This window comes from Peromyscus eremicus, chromosome 2, assembly GCF_949786415.1.
Source record: "Peromyscus eremicus chromosome 2, PerEre_H2_v1, whole genome shotgun sequence".
Classification (NCBI taxonomy): domain Eukaryota; kingdom Metazoa; phylum Chordata; class Mammalia; order Rodentia; family Cricetidae; genus Peromyscus; species Peromyscus eremicus.
In genome coordinates, this window is record NC_081417.1 from 147,571,872 (window position 1) to 147,587,312 (window position 15,441).

General features: G+C 44.8%; 2 protein-coding genes across 5 annotated transcripts in view; one reads left to right on the plus strand and one right to left on the minus strand.

Annotated features, from left to right (window-relative positions):
• The window catches only part of Luzp1 (leucine zipper protein 1), a 78,430-nt gene extending 77,149 nt beyond the window's left edge, over positions 1-1,281 (plus strand). For all 3 annotated transcript variants that reach the window (XR_009377694.1, XM_059255209.1, XM_059255208.1), the window contains exon 5: positions 154-1,281. The gene's annotated coding sequence lies outside the window, so the exon portion shown is untranslated. The remainder of the gene's footprint in view (positions 1-153) is intronic.
• A 4,439-nt stretch (positions 1,282-5,720) lies between these two features.
• The window catches only part of Kdm1a (lysine demethylase 1A), a 52,700-nt gene continuing 42,979 nt past the window's right edge, over positions 5,721-15,441 (minus strand). For both annotated transcript variants that reach the window (XM_059255212.1, XM_059255210.1), the window contains 9 exons: positions 14,321-14,455; positions 13,635-13,708; positions 13,080-13,191; positions 10,702-10,834; positions 9,611-9,798; positions 9,142-9,256; positions 7,662-7,789; positions 6,805-6,951; positions 5,721-6,144 (listed from right to left, as the gene is read on the minus strand). In XM_059255212.1, the coding sequence (XP_059111195.1) occupies positions 5,959-6,144; positions 6,805-6,951; positions 7,662-7,789; positions 9,142-9,256; positions 9,611-9,798; positions 10,702-10,834; positions 13,080-13,191; positions 13,635-13,708; positions 14,321-14,455 (1,218 nt within the window). In that variant the 3' untranslated portion in view covers positions 5,721-5,958. The remainder of the gene's footprint in view (positions 6,145-6,804; positions 6,952-7,661; positions 7,790-9,141; positions 9,257-9,610; positions 9,799-10,701; positions 10,835-13,079; positions 13,192-13,634; positions 13,709-14,320; positions 14,456-15,441) is intronic.

Sequence of the window (15,441 nt, forward strand, 5' to 3'; positions counted from 1 at the left end):
GACCACTCTCAGACCCCAAAATGGGAAATGACAGAAACCCACCACCATAGAGGCAGCCAAAAGCTCTCTGCTCCTCGGTGAGCTGTTTGTAAATCAAAGCCCAGCCCCTTTCGCTATGGAGTTGATGCCGATTTGTCTCCTTACCATTTCCAGTTGGCTCCTTGTTTGCCCTAAGGGACCACCCAAGAACCATCAGCCATCATTTCCATCTAGGGGGCCTACATGCCTGTCTTTGAGTTCTTGAGAATTTGGAAACAGAAAAGGGGTCTGTGCCGTGCCTCTAAGTAATTATGATTATGGGACCACCTTTACGTTGAAGCTTCCTGACTCAGCCTTTGGCTAACCAGTTTCTTGGAGGCAGAGCATGATACCAAATGGAATGATACCATCCTCCAACTTCAGTTCTCAGCTCACCTTCCAAAGGCATCAGAAACAGACAGATCTCATGCATCTCCTTTCCCGGGCACCAACATTGCTGCTGGCATCACCTCTGCTCTTGCTGGGGGCTGGAAACTTCAGCGGACTTCATCATTCTTATCTTGGGAAAATCCCTAGACTGAGCTGGCTTGACCCAGCATACTCTGCCTTCTAGGAAGTGCCCAGCAAATGGGAAAGCAAACAAGAACAAGCGAATTCCTTTAGTCACTCCACAAAGCAATAGCTCCATGAAAGGCATGGACTGACTGCTCTCTCCCATTCCTCCTCCATCCTGTGGAGCAGGCCTCGCACTTTACCCTGCTGACTGCTGATGCACCAATTCCCACACAAGCAAGCCCTTGGTATCCACGAGTAGATCATTATTTCAGTGATTTCATTGGAGGAAAGCCAATACCTGCCTGTTGAGGGCCTCAGATTTATGCAGTTCAAAGTGCATTAAGCCTTTTAGGAAGGCAGATAAATAAAAAAAAAACTTTTATCTCCTTATACCAACCACATGGGGAGGTTAACTATTTGCTTGTTGCTGAATTTTTTGAAGCATTCTTTCTGTTCAAAGGGATCCTCCATGGCTACCTATGTGAAGTGGATGTCATTGCCTTGTCACTGGACTAGGAGTCTGGAAAGCCATTTGTCCCTGTCCCTCCTGGCTTTGTCACTCCTTGCTCTGTGATCTTTGGCAAATCATTGTCTTCTTGGAGCCTCAGTTTCCCCTATCTTTAAGATGAGTTCTTTGTTGGTTTTTCATTTGTTGCTCACATGTCTGTACACACGTGCATGCTGGGGTTGAACCTAGGACGTGGCATGCTAGGCAAGTGTTCTGCCACCTCTGCTTCACAGCTCAAAATGAGTGTGATGACCTCGAAGGCCTTAATTTTGGTGTTCCAAACTTGTTTTCACCATTTTGCATGAGCTGACTCTTGCTTTTGGAAGGTGGTGTCCACAGGAGTCTGGGGAATGTCTTTCTGCCCTCAGTTGTCTTCTGGGTCTTATACTTTCTTTCTCCTTTCCTCGTGTTTCTGTCATGGGGATGAGCTCCGAGAACTCTGTAAGGCCTGTCTTAAGTCTGAGGTGAAGGGATTAGATTGCGTGGTCTCAGGTCTATGTGGCACCAGTGTTTCCCAGTGCCACGTTTCCTGGCTTTCAAGCTAGGTGCTTTCTATAACACAAGTCTGTTTGATTCCTGTTTCCGTGCCTCTCCTGTGAATTCCCTGGCGACAGAGAAGACTCAGGACATCCTCAGGAGGACTGAGTAGTCTCCTCCACCCTTACTCAGCACACACCTGCCCTTGTCTGCATCAGACTCAGCCATCCTGCCAGGGTGTGGGGAGATCTACTTGTTTGTTTTTTTGTTTTTTGTTTTAAACCCCAGGGACAGGAACAGCTCTCTAGCACTTCTGTTTTAATGGAGTTTTGCTAACCTGAGGGCATTGCCATGTGTCTTGCCTCCACATCCCAACTTGATGTACAACTAGGATAGTGTTTTCAAGATCTGTTCCTGCTGCTGCTTTTGGGTCACTGGCCAGAAACTCCTTCATTTAAGGCTGCACAACCTCTCACTTGTAGTCCCCCTGCCACTCTCCTGTACCAATTGGCAGCCCTGAGAGTTCAAAGGAAACAGACCTCTGTGGTGGTCCACTGGAGAGTATAGGAAATTAAGTCTGTGGCTCTTCTCTGCTGATAAAACAGGGGCACCAAGCCCTGCCTCAGAAGATCTCGCCAATAATTTTTGTCTTTGGGTTGTTGAGCCCTGGATTCTGGTGCTGTAGCTCCTGGTGCCAAAGTCTGGATCGTTCCACATTTTAGCAGCACCAACACCTGCTGCTATTCAAAATGTGTGGAAAAGAGACAGCGGTGGGCTGCCATTTTGAAAATCTGAGTGCAATAGCATTTGATTGTAACAATTATTTCAGGATATTATTTCTTTAATCTGCACACTTTTTAGAACCGCTATAAAGTAGGTTTTATTTTTCAATGCTTTCAGCATTGCAGACAACGTTTAAACCAAGCAAGTGAAGTTTGGAGGGTTTGGTTCCTCTGAGCTTCACATGGATTAATAGGCTAGCTATGATTCCAAGGTTGGAAGGCCTATCAGTGCTGAAAAAAACCACCAAGGTGTAACCTTTGGGCCCAAACTGGATGCTAGAGGAAGCCTCCAAATAGAAGGGAGACCCAGAGTCAAATTGTTGTCTAATCAAGCCAAATATTCCCTTAGTCCCCAACAACAGACTCACTTTTATGACAAGTGCTTTTCTTTAGTAGTCTGGGTAGACAGCTAAACTGAGCCAGCAGGTGTGTATCGGTGAGAGGTCGGAGTAGAGGAATTTGGTTCTAGAACTGCCTGGCTGGAGGATGAAGAGCTGGCTAAATGCCAGGAGCTGGTGTCCTCCACCTGCTGCTGTTACCTGCCATGGGTACTGACGCAGTAAGAAAAGCTGCAGGGTGGCAGGCAGGGAGCTGTGCCAAGTCTGTTCCTGTGGCAGCAAAACAGTTCAGAATATGAGTTAAAGGGATCTGTGTGGGGCCAAGGCTACAGGCAAGCTTGCACACCAGTCATCCCTCTCATGCAGCAGGGACTGGTGCCTAGACTAATAGAGGACTTCTTGTCCTGGGCAGTGTTAGTTGTTAGATTTAGTGGGTCAGTAACGGAGCAGGGACGCAGAGGCTGGCCCCTGGCCACCTGTGTCGGCATGGGTTTCTTCTGACAAAGACTGCTTTGTAAGAGCTGCTTTTTAGGGATTATCTTTTGAACACCCTGAATGGGGAACAGGGTTCTCCTCAACACCTCAACCAAGGTCATAGGAAAGAGGTCCTATTTTCCTGCTGCTTCACAGCTCAGAACATGTATTGAACGGAATGTATTTTTAAGAGAATAAAGTCTATTTTTTGTATTTTAAAGATTGGGAGGGCTAGGAAGATAGCCCTTAAATAAACGTACGCATGATAGGCCCTTTGCTGGGGCCTCAGCTCTGTTGGTCCACACCTACTTGCCCAGGCAGGTGGCTCTGGCTTCACCTCTGCCCCTTGGAGTCTAGGTGCAGCAGCTTCTACATTCCTGCTCCAAGAATGGGACCAGAGAGGCCAGAACCTGTCTCTGGAAAGCAGGGCACAGCCACGGGCCGTGGCTCAGGGCTCCTTGGGTGCATGTGTATAGTTGAAGCTGCCTGTCTGCATGCGTCCTTAGGCTGTAATGCTCTCTGTTGGCTCTGCAGCACAATATTGTAACCAATAAAGCTCCCTCATTTCCATATGCTCTTTTGAGTCAGTGATGCCAATTTTGTCAATATAATTTCTGGAAATAGCTGTTATCTCTGAATTAGTGTTGCTGGCATGAAGTTTCACAAATTTATTTTACCTAGCAAATAATTTATGCTTTAAAACTTTTCTAAGTGAATGAACCAGAGTTAAAACCAGCAGCTGCCTCTTTGCTCTATTTTCTTTTTAGGTTTATGTGTTGTCAAAGATAATTTGTCTCAGGCCGGGTGGTGGTGGCGAATGCCTTTAATCCCAGCACTCGGGAGGCAGAGCCAGGCAGATCTCTGTGAGTTCGAGGCCAGCCTGGGCTACCAAGTGAGTTCCAGGAAAGGCGCAAAGCTACACAGAGAAACCTTGTCTCGAAAAACAAAAAAAAAAAAAAAAAGAAAAAAAAAAAAAAAGATAATTTGTCTCGCTGGGCAGTGGTGGCGCACGCCTTTAATCCCAGTACTCAGGAGGCAAAGGCAGGTGGATCTCTGTGAGTTCGAGGCCAGCCTGGTCTACAGACTGAGTTCCAGGACAGCCAGGACTGTTATATAGAGAAACCTTGTCTTGGAAAACCAAAAAAAAAAAAAAAAAGAAAAGAAAAAGTATCTCAAATTACATGCCTTTAATCCCAGCAGAGGCTAGAGGATCTCCTGTGAGTCCAGGATAGCCAAGGGCTATAAAGTGAAACCCTGTCTCCAAACAGTTTTTTTTTTTTTTTTTTTTGACAGTTTCTGTGTGTATCCCTGACTGTTCTATTCTAGAACTTGCTTTGTAGACCAGGCTGGCCTCGAACTCATAGAGATCCTCCTGCCTCTACCCTTGAGTGCTGGGATTAAAGATGTGTGCCATCATCACCTGGCTCTAAACTGCACTCTTAAAAGCATCAGCCACTGACTGCAGCAGACACCCTCGTGAACTCCCCTTAGGGAGTATTTCTGGCACTTTCCACTGCAGCAGTAATCACCTTTCCATCATTAACACTATGTTTTCAACAGTTTTTCCCCCTACTGCCGTCACTCAGTGAAACTAGGGGAAAAGCCCCATTCCATTTTTCACACACCACTAGAGGAAGAGTTTTGAGATGCAGGGATTAGACTAGGGTTCTAAGTACTTTCCAGCAGCCTTACAGAGGAGACAGTTCAACTACAAGGTGCTCCGCGCCAACATAGATGGGCACTAGTACATGAAAAGTGACAGAAACATTCCTTTAGAGCCTCCCATTTAATACACTGCCATTAATAATTATTGAGGGCAGGGCTGGAGAGATGGCTCAGAGGTTAAGAGCACTGGCTGTTTTTCCAGAGGTCCTGAGTTCAATTCCCAGCAACCACATGGTGGTTCATAACCATCTGTAATGAGATCTGGTGCCCTCTTCTGGCCTGCAGGGATACAGAACACAGTATACATAATAAATAAATGAATCTTTAAAAATATCCCATGTACTTAAAAAAAATGATAATGGGGCTGGAGAGATGGCTCCATGGTTAAGAGCACTGGACCCAGGTTTGGTTCCTAGCACCTGTAAGGAAGCTCACAGGCATGTGTGTAGTACACATACATACATGTGGGCAAACACAAAACTAGGACCTTAAAAAGGAGGAGCTGTCAGTGTAACTCAGTAGGAGTCCTGGGACCTGACCAAACCATTTGTCTTACGTGGCTTCCTTCTTACACCTGTGGAGATAACATGTGTGCTATTGTCAAAGGTAGGATTTGCATTTCCGAGGGAGCAACGCTTGTGTATTAGGTATATAAAGCTTTAATTCAAAAGAGCAAACTAATTTTATATGAGGCTGGAGAGAGATGGCCCAGTGGTAAAAACACAAGAGGACCTGAGTTTGGTTCCCAGTGCACAGACTGGATGGATGGTTTACAACCTTCTGTGACCAGCTCTAGGGGATCCAGTGCCTCTGGCCTCCATGGCACCCACATAAGTGCACATACCTACACTGATAAAACATATACATAATTAAAAAATAATCTTCACATAAAATTATTTTAAAGTTTTATTCTCAAAATATATTAAAAAAAAAAAAAGCCAAACACCAATAGACTAAGGCTATCTCACAGCACTTGCTTGTCTCAGTCTTTATGGAGACATAATTCCAAATTAATGGGTAAGTTCCTCTCTGTGCTGTCAGCCAAAGGAGCCAGCCCCTGCTGTCAAACTAGGAGTCCTGCAGCTGATGACAGTCCCTCAGTAGGGTGGAGTATTGCTAGAAGAGCTTGCTTCCACGGCAGATTACACGTCCACTGGGCCTCCCTTCTGAACCATCTGTCTCACATGCTTGGAGACTGCTGTGCAGGGACACCTGATGTGGCCTGACGAGGCAGAGTGTACATGGCTCCCAAAAACTGGTCTGCAATCCTTCCTGCTTCTCGAAGCCCACTCAACAGAGCACCATGGACTGTAGCCGGGTAGTTCCGTATTGTATGTTCTCCAGCGAAGAAAAGTCGTGGGATCGGCTATTTTGGGGGGTAGGGGGTGGGGAGAAAAATCAGCAAGTAATTTATTGTGTCTGAACTGCCAAATTCCTGTTGACTTTTGAAGGCTAATCTGTTTCCACCACTAGTTTACCCAAGTCTCTCTTGATCAGTTTATAGATGCTCAAATATTCTAGTTTTATTTCACGTAGTACCTGTTGGCTAAGATTGGCAGGACATCCTAAACTCTGAGCTACAAGGAGTACAGCCTTCTTAAGCAGGAATGTGTTTGAGCGTAACCAAGCCTTTGGGTTGTGATACTGAAAAATGCTCTACAAGGCCCTAGAGACTCAGACCTCTGCAACCCTACAAGCTGCCACACAATTAGGTACAATTACAAGTAGGTCTTTAAAAAAGTGTGTGTGCCTGTGGAGGTGGAAGGTGTCGGGTCCCCTGGAGCCGGTGTTACAGGAGGCTGTGAGCCATACAGTGTAGGTGCTGGGAACTGAACTGGGTCTTCTGGAAGAGCAGCAGCCATTTTTAAATGCTGAGCTGTCTTTCTAGTCCCAATAGGACTTTTAAAGGGGGAAAAGCTTGAGCAAAGTATACAAGGATGGAGTGACTAAGAGGTATCATTTCTACCCTGAGCTCTTGGCCTTTCCACAAATAGGTCCAGACACAGATTTCTTTCTAATTTCTCACCTGTGGGGCACCTGGAATGGAGGGGCCAGGAGTGATTGGCTGAGCCATTAAATCATAGTCATTTCCAGAAGATCCTGCAGCCACATAGGAATAGGAGCCCCGGGCCCAGGGATCGGCACGCCATCGCGACACCACAGTTTCCTTGGGCTAGATATAGGAGAACCATGTTACTGATAGCAGGACATACCAGCCATGGCTGAAAAGTAGGCAAGACCTATGTAAGAGAGGCAAGGTGAGGGAGCCAGGTGACGGCTGCTGCTGCTTTGGATGCAGAGACACAAGGATCCATGTTGCCGCTTCCTCTATGACAAACAGCACTTGACCTTACTCTTTCATTAATTCACCTTCTTGAGTCTCACAAGGGGCTAAAAGTATTGCAGTTGGCCTAAAAATAGGCTACAAAGAAATTCTCATAAAACTCCCCAGTGGCCGGGCGGTGGTGGCGCACGCCTTTAATCCCAGCACTCGGGAGGCAGAGCCAGGCGGATCTCTGTGAGTTCGAGGCCAGCCTGGACTACCAAGTGAGTTCCAGGAAAGGCGCAAAGCTACACAGAGAAACCCTGTCTCGAAAAACCAAAAAAAAACTCCCCAGTGTATTCGCCAAGTTCAGCTGCTTGTGATGTGACCCCACGTATAAAAGAGAAATGCAGCTAGCAACTGACATTCTTGGGGTCATGTCCTAGAGTCTGCTGAATACCTACCTTAAAGTTCCAAACATTAAAATTCAGGCCAACTCAGCACATACCTCCATTCTCACATAAATGTCCCGATCAAGAACTTAAGCTGCAAACTGCAACTAAGCCAAACCTCCGTTCAGCTGTAAGTTGGATCCCTGCTTGTCCACTCACTCAACATACCTGTGGTACTGCACTGCTACCAAAAATCCCTTTGAGAATGGCCAGGCACCGGCCAACAATCACATCATCACTAATGTTCTCCATGATGCCAGCAGCTTCTCCTGCCACCAGGGCCAATAGTATTGGAGCTGAGGAAACAGAAGGGACAATTCCAGGTTTTTCCTATACTTTCCTATCAGGCCTGCTTTGTTCTCGGTGCTGTCAAATGTCAATGAGCCATGTAGTACCACACAGCTGGATACAAGCTATTTTTCTGAATGCTGTCCCCAGAAACTGACCAATGGGCACTCCATTGCTTATGACGTCCAGGAGTCAAAAGGAACATTCTGTATTTAGGTATAGAATTCTTAGTCCTGGCCACTTAAGGTGCTTCCACGGTATTGGCAGCATCCCTTCTACCTGGCTCCGACCCTTCATACCTATCACTGTCCTCAGCCATCATTTGGCGAGTATATAATAAGCTTGCATGACAGCCCCAGGGCTACCTAGTTCCTGGGGGGTATGAAAGACATAAATCACAAGAGTTAACAGGTAAATAGCCACACACATAGAATCATGACCTTTGATAAAGCGTTGACAATATAGGACAGAGGAAAGAGAATACAGGGATTTAATTCAGATTCTAGGCAATAGGAATGTATACCCTAAAGGCCTCTTCCAAATACATTCAAGCTGAGCAAAGTGAGCCAGTGAAAAAAGAAATGCACAGACGCTCTGAACAAAGAGCTGGGAGCGGAGTAGACAGGGAAGATGGGAAAGGATATATTGTAAGGGGCTTAGTAGAAGCCTTGGTAAGAAATCTGTATTCTCCTTTGCAATTCAAAGCAACCAACAAATGCAACACAATTAACAGAAGCAGGGATGCCGGCATGATAGGGAGGTGACAGTGGCCTGGACAAGGACAGGCGGTGAATAAGGAATGTTGGGTGGGGAGGAATACCATGAGGTATTGACAGGACCAGATAGATGGCCTGGATGGAGCTGGGGAAAGAAAAGCATGGCACCACCTCAGTGTAGGAACACCTCTTCACCAGGGACAGAACGACACTGGGTGAGAAACATGCCTGTACTGTAAGCAGTGGCCTACAACTGCTGCATGAGAAACACTTGTGTGTTCTCCATTCTCTTCTTGAAGAGGGAATTAAATATATGTGTTTAGTGCTCTAGTTAATCAACTGATTATAAAAGGATGGGAAATAGGAACATAAACACATTTTAAGGAAGTGATCTAAGGTTGAGGGCAAGCTGGATCTAACAGTCTCAGAATGAGGAATACTCCCCGGCCTGTCCCTTTTGGCTATGATGTGACTTCATTTTTATATGTTTTCTTCAAACTACTTTGAAGGGATTTTTTAAAGAATTGCATGTTAAGTTAACGAAAAAAAATTACGGCATATATATATAAGAAAACTCCCAATATTTTTAATTCTGTATGTTTCTAGAAGTATGAAAAAAAAAAATAAACCTAGCAAACAGTTACCTTTATATAGGTTCCAGAAGAGGAAGAGCTCGCCCCTGCTAGCAGTCGTACTGCCAACATGTCCAAACAGATTGACACTTGGATCCCAGAACACCCGGTCAAAACACAACACCACCTACCACAGGAAGGAATCATATGAGTTGGCCTCAAAGAGATGGCTTTTTGTAAGCATCGTTGGTCCTTTCAGGTCATACTTAAGACTTAATGACTACTCCTAGTCCACTTTCGGTATAAAAAAGGAATTATATATGATGCGACTTAAGACCTTTAGTAGGTTTGGGGTTATATAACAAGATTAAGTGTGCTTGAATACTATATAATACAACCAGATGAGTATATGAACTCTAGGGGCTCAGGCCTGGAATCACAGCTGAGGGTACGGGTAACTATGGTTACATGCAGACCCCACTCCTCACTGATGCTACTGGACACTCAACATTACACGGGTAACAGGAGGAGAGCACATCACCTTGTTAAGGTTGCCGAATCCCATCCTCTGAACTGCAGATGTTTTCCACTCAGGAAGAGGAGGCACAAACTGAACAGCTGGTGGCTGCTGCTTCAACACTCCCAGGGGAAGGGTGCAGAGAACCGCATCACACTTATAAATAAAGGTTTGACTTGTGGAGCGTGTATTCACAGCAATCACTTCACATCCTGGACAAAGTGTTTGGAAAACTTTTAGTGATGAGGATGGCATCAATGAGGGAAGTGAGCACGGTGCCAAAAGTCATGCCATTTCCTTCATTTTTCACACAAAAAAAAACAAAAGAAATGAGCCTAAGGCTGCCAGGATTTAAACGCTCACAGTCAGTAAGGAACCTTTGATTGCCTCCATCTTACACTAGCGATATACTGGACTAAAGTGGTTACCTGCTCACTAAGGACGACAACTTCAAGACTGGCACAAAACCTCAGACTCTGGAAATTCACTGTAATGCTCAGCTTGATCTCTGAGTTGACATCAGAATTATGTCACTATTATTTTACCTAATGTATTTTTAAAATAGGAATACAGATTTACTAACAATGGGAGTGAAAACATAGAATACACTCCACAAAAGAATGGGCTCAGCTGGGCAGTGGTGCCTTTAATCCCAGGCAGAGTCAGGCGGATCTCTTTGAGTTCGAGGCCAGCCTGGTCTACAGAGCTAGATCCAGGATGGGCGCAAAACTACACAGAGAAACCCTGTCTCGAAAAAAATAAAACACAACAAAAATGGGCTCCAACCAAGAGCTGGCTGGTGAGCCCTAGCATGTTTTTATATGAATGCTCATAACAACTATATATGCATATATCTTTTTGATCAAGTCATTGTAAATATAATTATGAATTCTGAGAATATGGCACCTCTTAAGTATGATAGATAACCCAGGCCCATTTTCTGTAGACCCAGAACGAAGATGGTGTTGCAGTTTCTGTCACTCTGCCATCTACTTACAAAAGGCATTTACAAAAGTTTACACTCATGAACCATGCAATCAAGGTACCAAAAACAAAGTTGTAAAAAACTTAGTTTCAGGGAAGGTGCTCTACCTTCCTATAGAGCAGACACATACCTGAGGCTGTGTAGCGAACCTGCCGCACTGCTGTATTCAGTTTAATATCCAGGCCTTCAGCTAAAGCCACGGGCACACATGAGTAGCCATTCCTTACTGTCAGGTGACTGCCAGTAAACTCAAAGTCATCATCCTAGCCAAGACAAGAAAAGGCCTATTACCACACTTTTTAAATACAATTTACACTATGCCATTTGCACCAAGTTCTGTACGATAGTGCTGAAGAGTACAAGCTTGTAGACTAGTCAAGTTTAAAAAACTTTTATGTGTATGGGTGTTACCTGCATATGTTTTATGTACCATATGATACAGTGTCTGCAGAAGAAGGTGATGGATACCCTGGGACCAGAGTGACCGACAAGTGCCATGTGGGTGCTAGCAATTAAACCCACGTCCTCTGCAAGAGTGGCCAGTACTACTAACTGCTAAGCCACTTCTCCAGCCCCAAACAGTATTTTAAGACCAGAATTAAACAGTTACTTCATATTCAAGTTTAACTGCCTGAGGAAAAACCACTGATCTGTCTCTAATCTCCAGGAAGAAGTTTCTATTGTCTCTAGATAGTGACTAGCACAGTACTCTACTACCAAGTTCAGACCATCCACGGAGACGCAGACGACCAGAAAAGCACAAAAGCTGATTCATTTACCTCTTCCCACCCACCCCCCTCCCGTTTTTTTTGAGACAGGGTTTCTCTGTGTAGCCAGGCTGTCCTGGAACTCACAGAAATCCAACTGCCGCTGCCTCTGCCTTTGTCTTCCGAGTACTGGAATTAAAGGCATGCACCACCAACCACCACCCAACCCCATTTACCTTCTTAACAGCATTATAGATGTGCATAATTACATTTTCTTTTAAAGAGCAAAGTCTATTTTCAGTTTAAACTGACATTTTAAAGTTGAGGAAGATTTCTAAACCAGTTGGTCAAGTTAGATGAAGGCAGCCCATCCACAAAAGGAAGCCTCAAACATCTACAGAGTATCAAGCCAAGGTCTGGCTTGGAAGCTAAGAGCATCCCACAGAGTCTAGAAACTCTTGGGGGTGTCTCGTAATTCTTAGGAATTACATGTTAAAACACTATAAGCTCAGGTAAGTCAATTTTTCAGAATGTAAAAAGGACAGATGGAGCTGGAGGGTAACAATGATAGGGCATGTGCACATGAGGCTCTAGGGTCAAGGACACAAAGGGCACGCCAAAGACTAGAAGAAAATGTAAAGCATGTATCTGATAGATGAGCTCTTACGAATTCTTCAAAAAGAAAACAAACAAGTAGACTTTCTTCAAAGGGGCCAAATACATGAGGACATTTACTACAAGGCACAGAGCAACCGAGATGCACAGGAAGAGACTCCTGACACTCACGAGAATGGCGGACCCTCCAGGTTGGACACTGAGCATCTCTGAGGAGGTGAAGCACATGGCTGTCACAGAGTTGGGGGAGGGGGAGGACGTGGCATGCAGTTTGGAAGTTTGTCACATGAGAAGTAGAAGTAGAAAGAGAGCTAGGGGAACAGCTGGAGGCAGAGTTCTCACCTGGTTTGTACAAGGCTATGAATTCGATCCCTAATATCACCAAAACCAGCCAAGCAGAATCTACTTTCTGTAAGATCTTAGCAATTTCACTCAAAAAAAATTTTTGGCAAGGAGGAGTCAGAGATAGGGTCTCACTATATAGCCCTGACTGTCTTGGAACTCCTTTGTAGACCAGGCTGGCCAAGAATTCACAGAGACCTGGCTGACTCCCTCACAAGAGCTGGGATTAAAGGCATGTGTTACTACCATCCGGTTCACTATTAATTTTTTCTGAGACAAATACTAATATTCAGAGCACCTTCACTAATAGTACCCCATGCACACGCATAACCCCATCAGTGCACCAGTGATGACTTAATAATCCACGTTTATCTCTACAATGGAATTGTAATAAATAACAAAGGGATACACTAGCTCAAGGTAAGTGGAGTCAGTCACACAAAGACCACTTACAATGAAACCACAGAACAAGGAGAAGCAGGATGAGAGGAAGGATTTACTGCAAAAGGGCAGGATGATAACGATCTTTTGTTTTCGTTTCTTAAAGTCAAAGGCCTCCTGATATCGGCCATGGTGACCCTGGACTCAATTTTTCTGCCCTAGCCTCTAAAGCACTGGGATGACAGGAGTGGACCACAGCAGCAGGCTGAAATGTTCCATGTCCTGACTATGGTGGTAGCCCACAAGCAAATGCTGTCTCCTACTGAAGCTGTCTCCAAGAACACACACACACACACACACACACACACACACACACACACACACACGGGGGGGGGGGGGGGGGGGGTGAGTTTTTAATAGTCCTCAAGTATGTGCAACTCAATAAATGGTCCAGAAATCTTACCTGATCCCAATGTTTAAGAGAGAGGGTAGAGAGAGGTGTGGCATTGGCAAATTCAAGATTTGCAAAATGCCAGTCAAGTATCTGTCTGTCTCTTGATGAGAGATATACATCACTGAAAAATAAGGGAGCACAGTGTTAACGAAAACATCACTGCAAGACTCAATGAGCTCACCTGGATGGGGACTGGGACTGCCTTATATGCAAGTCACAGAACAAGCTCTCACCTGTGTTACTAACTGCTCTATCCCTTATGTCTAGAGAGCATCTGTCACTGCCTGAACCTCAGTAGAAAAAGGTAAAGTCCTAGTCCCCCAAATCTTTCAAGTGTAAAACAGTACCTTTTTAAAAAATCACCCCAAAACAATTTCCATCTAGGTCAGCTTTATCTCAATGTCAGGTTTTGTAGAGAAGGGCTAATTTTAGATACAGAGACCATCTTCACACACACTTCCCATCCACCCATCACATAAACTCACTGTTTGTCGTCTTCCTTCCAGACTGAACAGAAGGAGATAGCAAAGCTGTCATTCTTAATGTCTGGTATTCTTTCCTTACCTTGGGGGATTTGCTTCCAATTCTTGAAGTTTTTCTTCTAGCTTTCCTTGTGTTTCAGCTAATTCATCATATTCCTAACAGAAATTAAAAAATAAAGTGAATGTGATTTTGCCTCAACGGTCAGATATTTACCTAGTTTATATGTAACACGTTTTCTGCTCAGAGCATGTGTACAAAGCGTGATTCAATTTAAGGCTGGGGTCAAACCTCAGGGGTGTTTGGAAACAAGCTAGGAATCTGGGATAAGATGGGGCAGGAGGGAAAATGGTAAAAGCACTGGCCGTGCTCCAAATAAGGATGTGAAAACATAGAAGCTCTCAGCACCTCCCATGGCCCTGGTATGGGATTCCTTAGAAACACAGTTCATTTCAGCTTCCTTCACAAGGACTCTCCAAGCTATGGATCACGAATACCATGCTGCAGAGGAGGAGACTCAGAAGGCTAAGGTGCTAGGAGACACCGTGTGGGACACTGAAACCACAGTCTCATTTGAAATTCCACATGCACTACATTACCATCCTCAAATGTCAGGATAAGAACTACGCAGGAAATACCGATCTCACACTGTACTGAGCCATTCAATCTCCATGGCTCTTGAGGTACAGACACTTGCCATTGGCTAGAGGCTCTCTCTTTTCTCAGGTTTCCCACCTCTACACTACTTTTCGGCAGAGCATGGCACCAACCTTGCACAGGGCAGTCAGGTCCCTGTGCTTGCTCTTCACTAAGAACTCAGCTGTGATATCTCTGGGTGGCTTCACTTCTGATGCTTCTTTGTATTGCTGATGGAGCTCTTTAATTTTCTCCTTCAAATTTACCATCTAAAATGGAAAAAAAAGAATTTCATACTAGCCAGCACTTGGAAGGCAAGAGGCAAAGGCAGGTGGAACTCTGTGAATTTGAGGTGAGCCTGGTCTCTAGATCGAGTTCCAGGACAACCAGGGCTGCACAGAGAAACCCTGTCTTGAAAAACAAAACAATTTTTTTTTCATATTAGACATCAGTGTAATTCTTTTCCAAAGAACACATGTACTTGGCATTGGCTCTCCCTGCACAATGTTATGAAAGATCCTTGCAATTTCTGAATACCTGGTTCTGTATCATGTTATTTGGGAAAAAACAGAGTTTAACAGAGGTTTCTACAACCCTATCAGATAACTAAGAGAGATTCTTGTCTTCCAAAACAACGGAGATGGAAAAGAATATTCCACTTAAGACCCTCTTGCCTTAGCCTCTTAAGTGTTGAAATAACACAGGTTCATCACTATGCCCAGCTTTGTTGTTTTTTTAAATTTATTATTATTTCATGTGCACTGGTGTCTGCCTGCATGTGTGTCTGTGGGAGGGTGTCAGAACCCCTGGAACTGGAGTTACAAAACAGTCATGTGGGTGCTAGGAATTGAACTCAGGTCCTCTGGAAGAGCAGCCAGTGCTTTTAACCAGTGAGTCATCTCTCCAGCCCCACTCCTTTTTTTTTAAACATGTAAAAAGTCAAATTATCACACACAGAATTTTATGTGCTCATTCCTAATGTTAGCTTTTTCAGGTACCACAGGGTGTTGAAGCCTGGCCTATAGATGCTCAGTCTTTGCCACAGTCTATGCACAGGTGGCTGGGGCTCCTAGAGTAACAGGAAGCTAACGAGAGTGAGGTCCTGCCCTCCCCGCTGATAAATCATTTCTCCCTAAGCTGCTGCCTTGTGCAGTTGGTAGGGTAAGACTGTATCTGTATCATCTGAACTCGGGACTCAGAAGGTGATGACAGAAACCTCAGGGAACAGAGGTGGAAATGTTGGCATCTCGAGAGA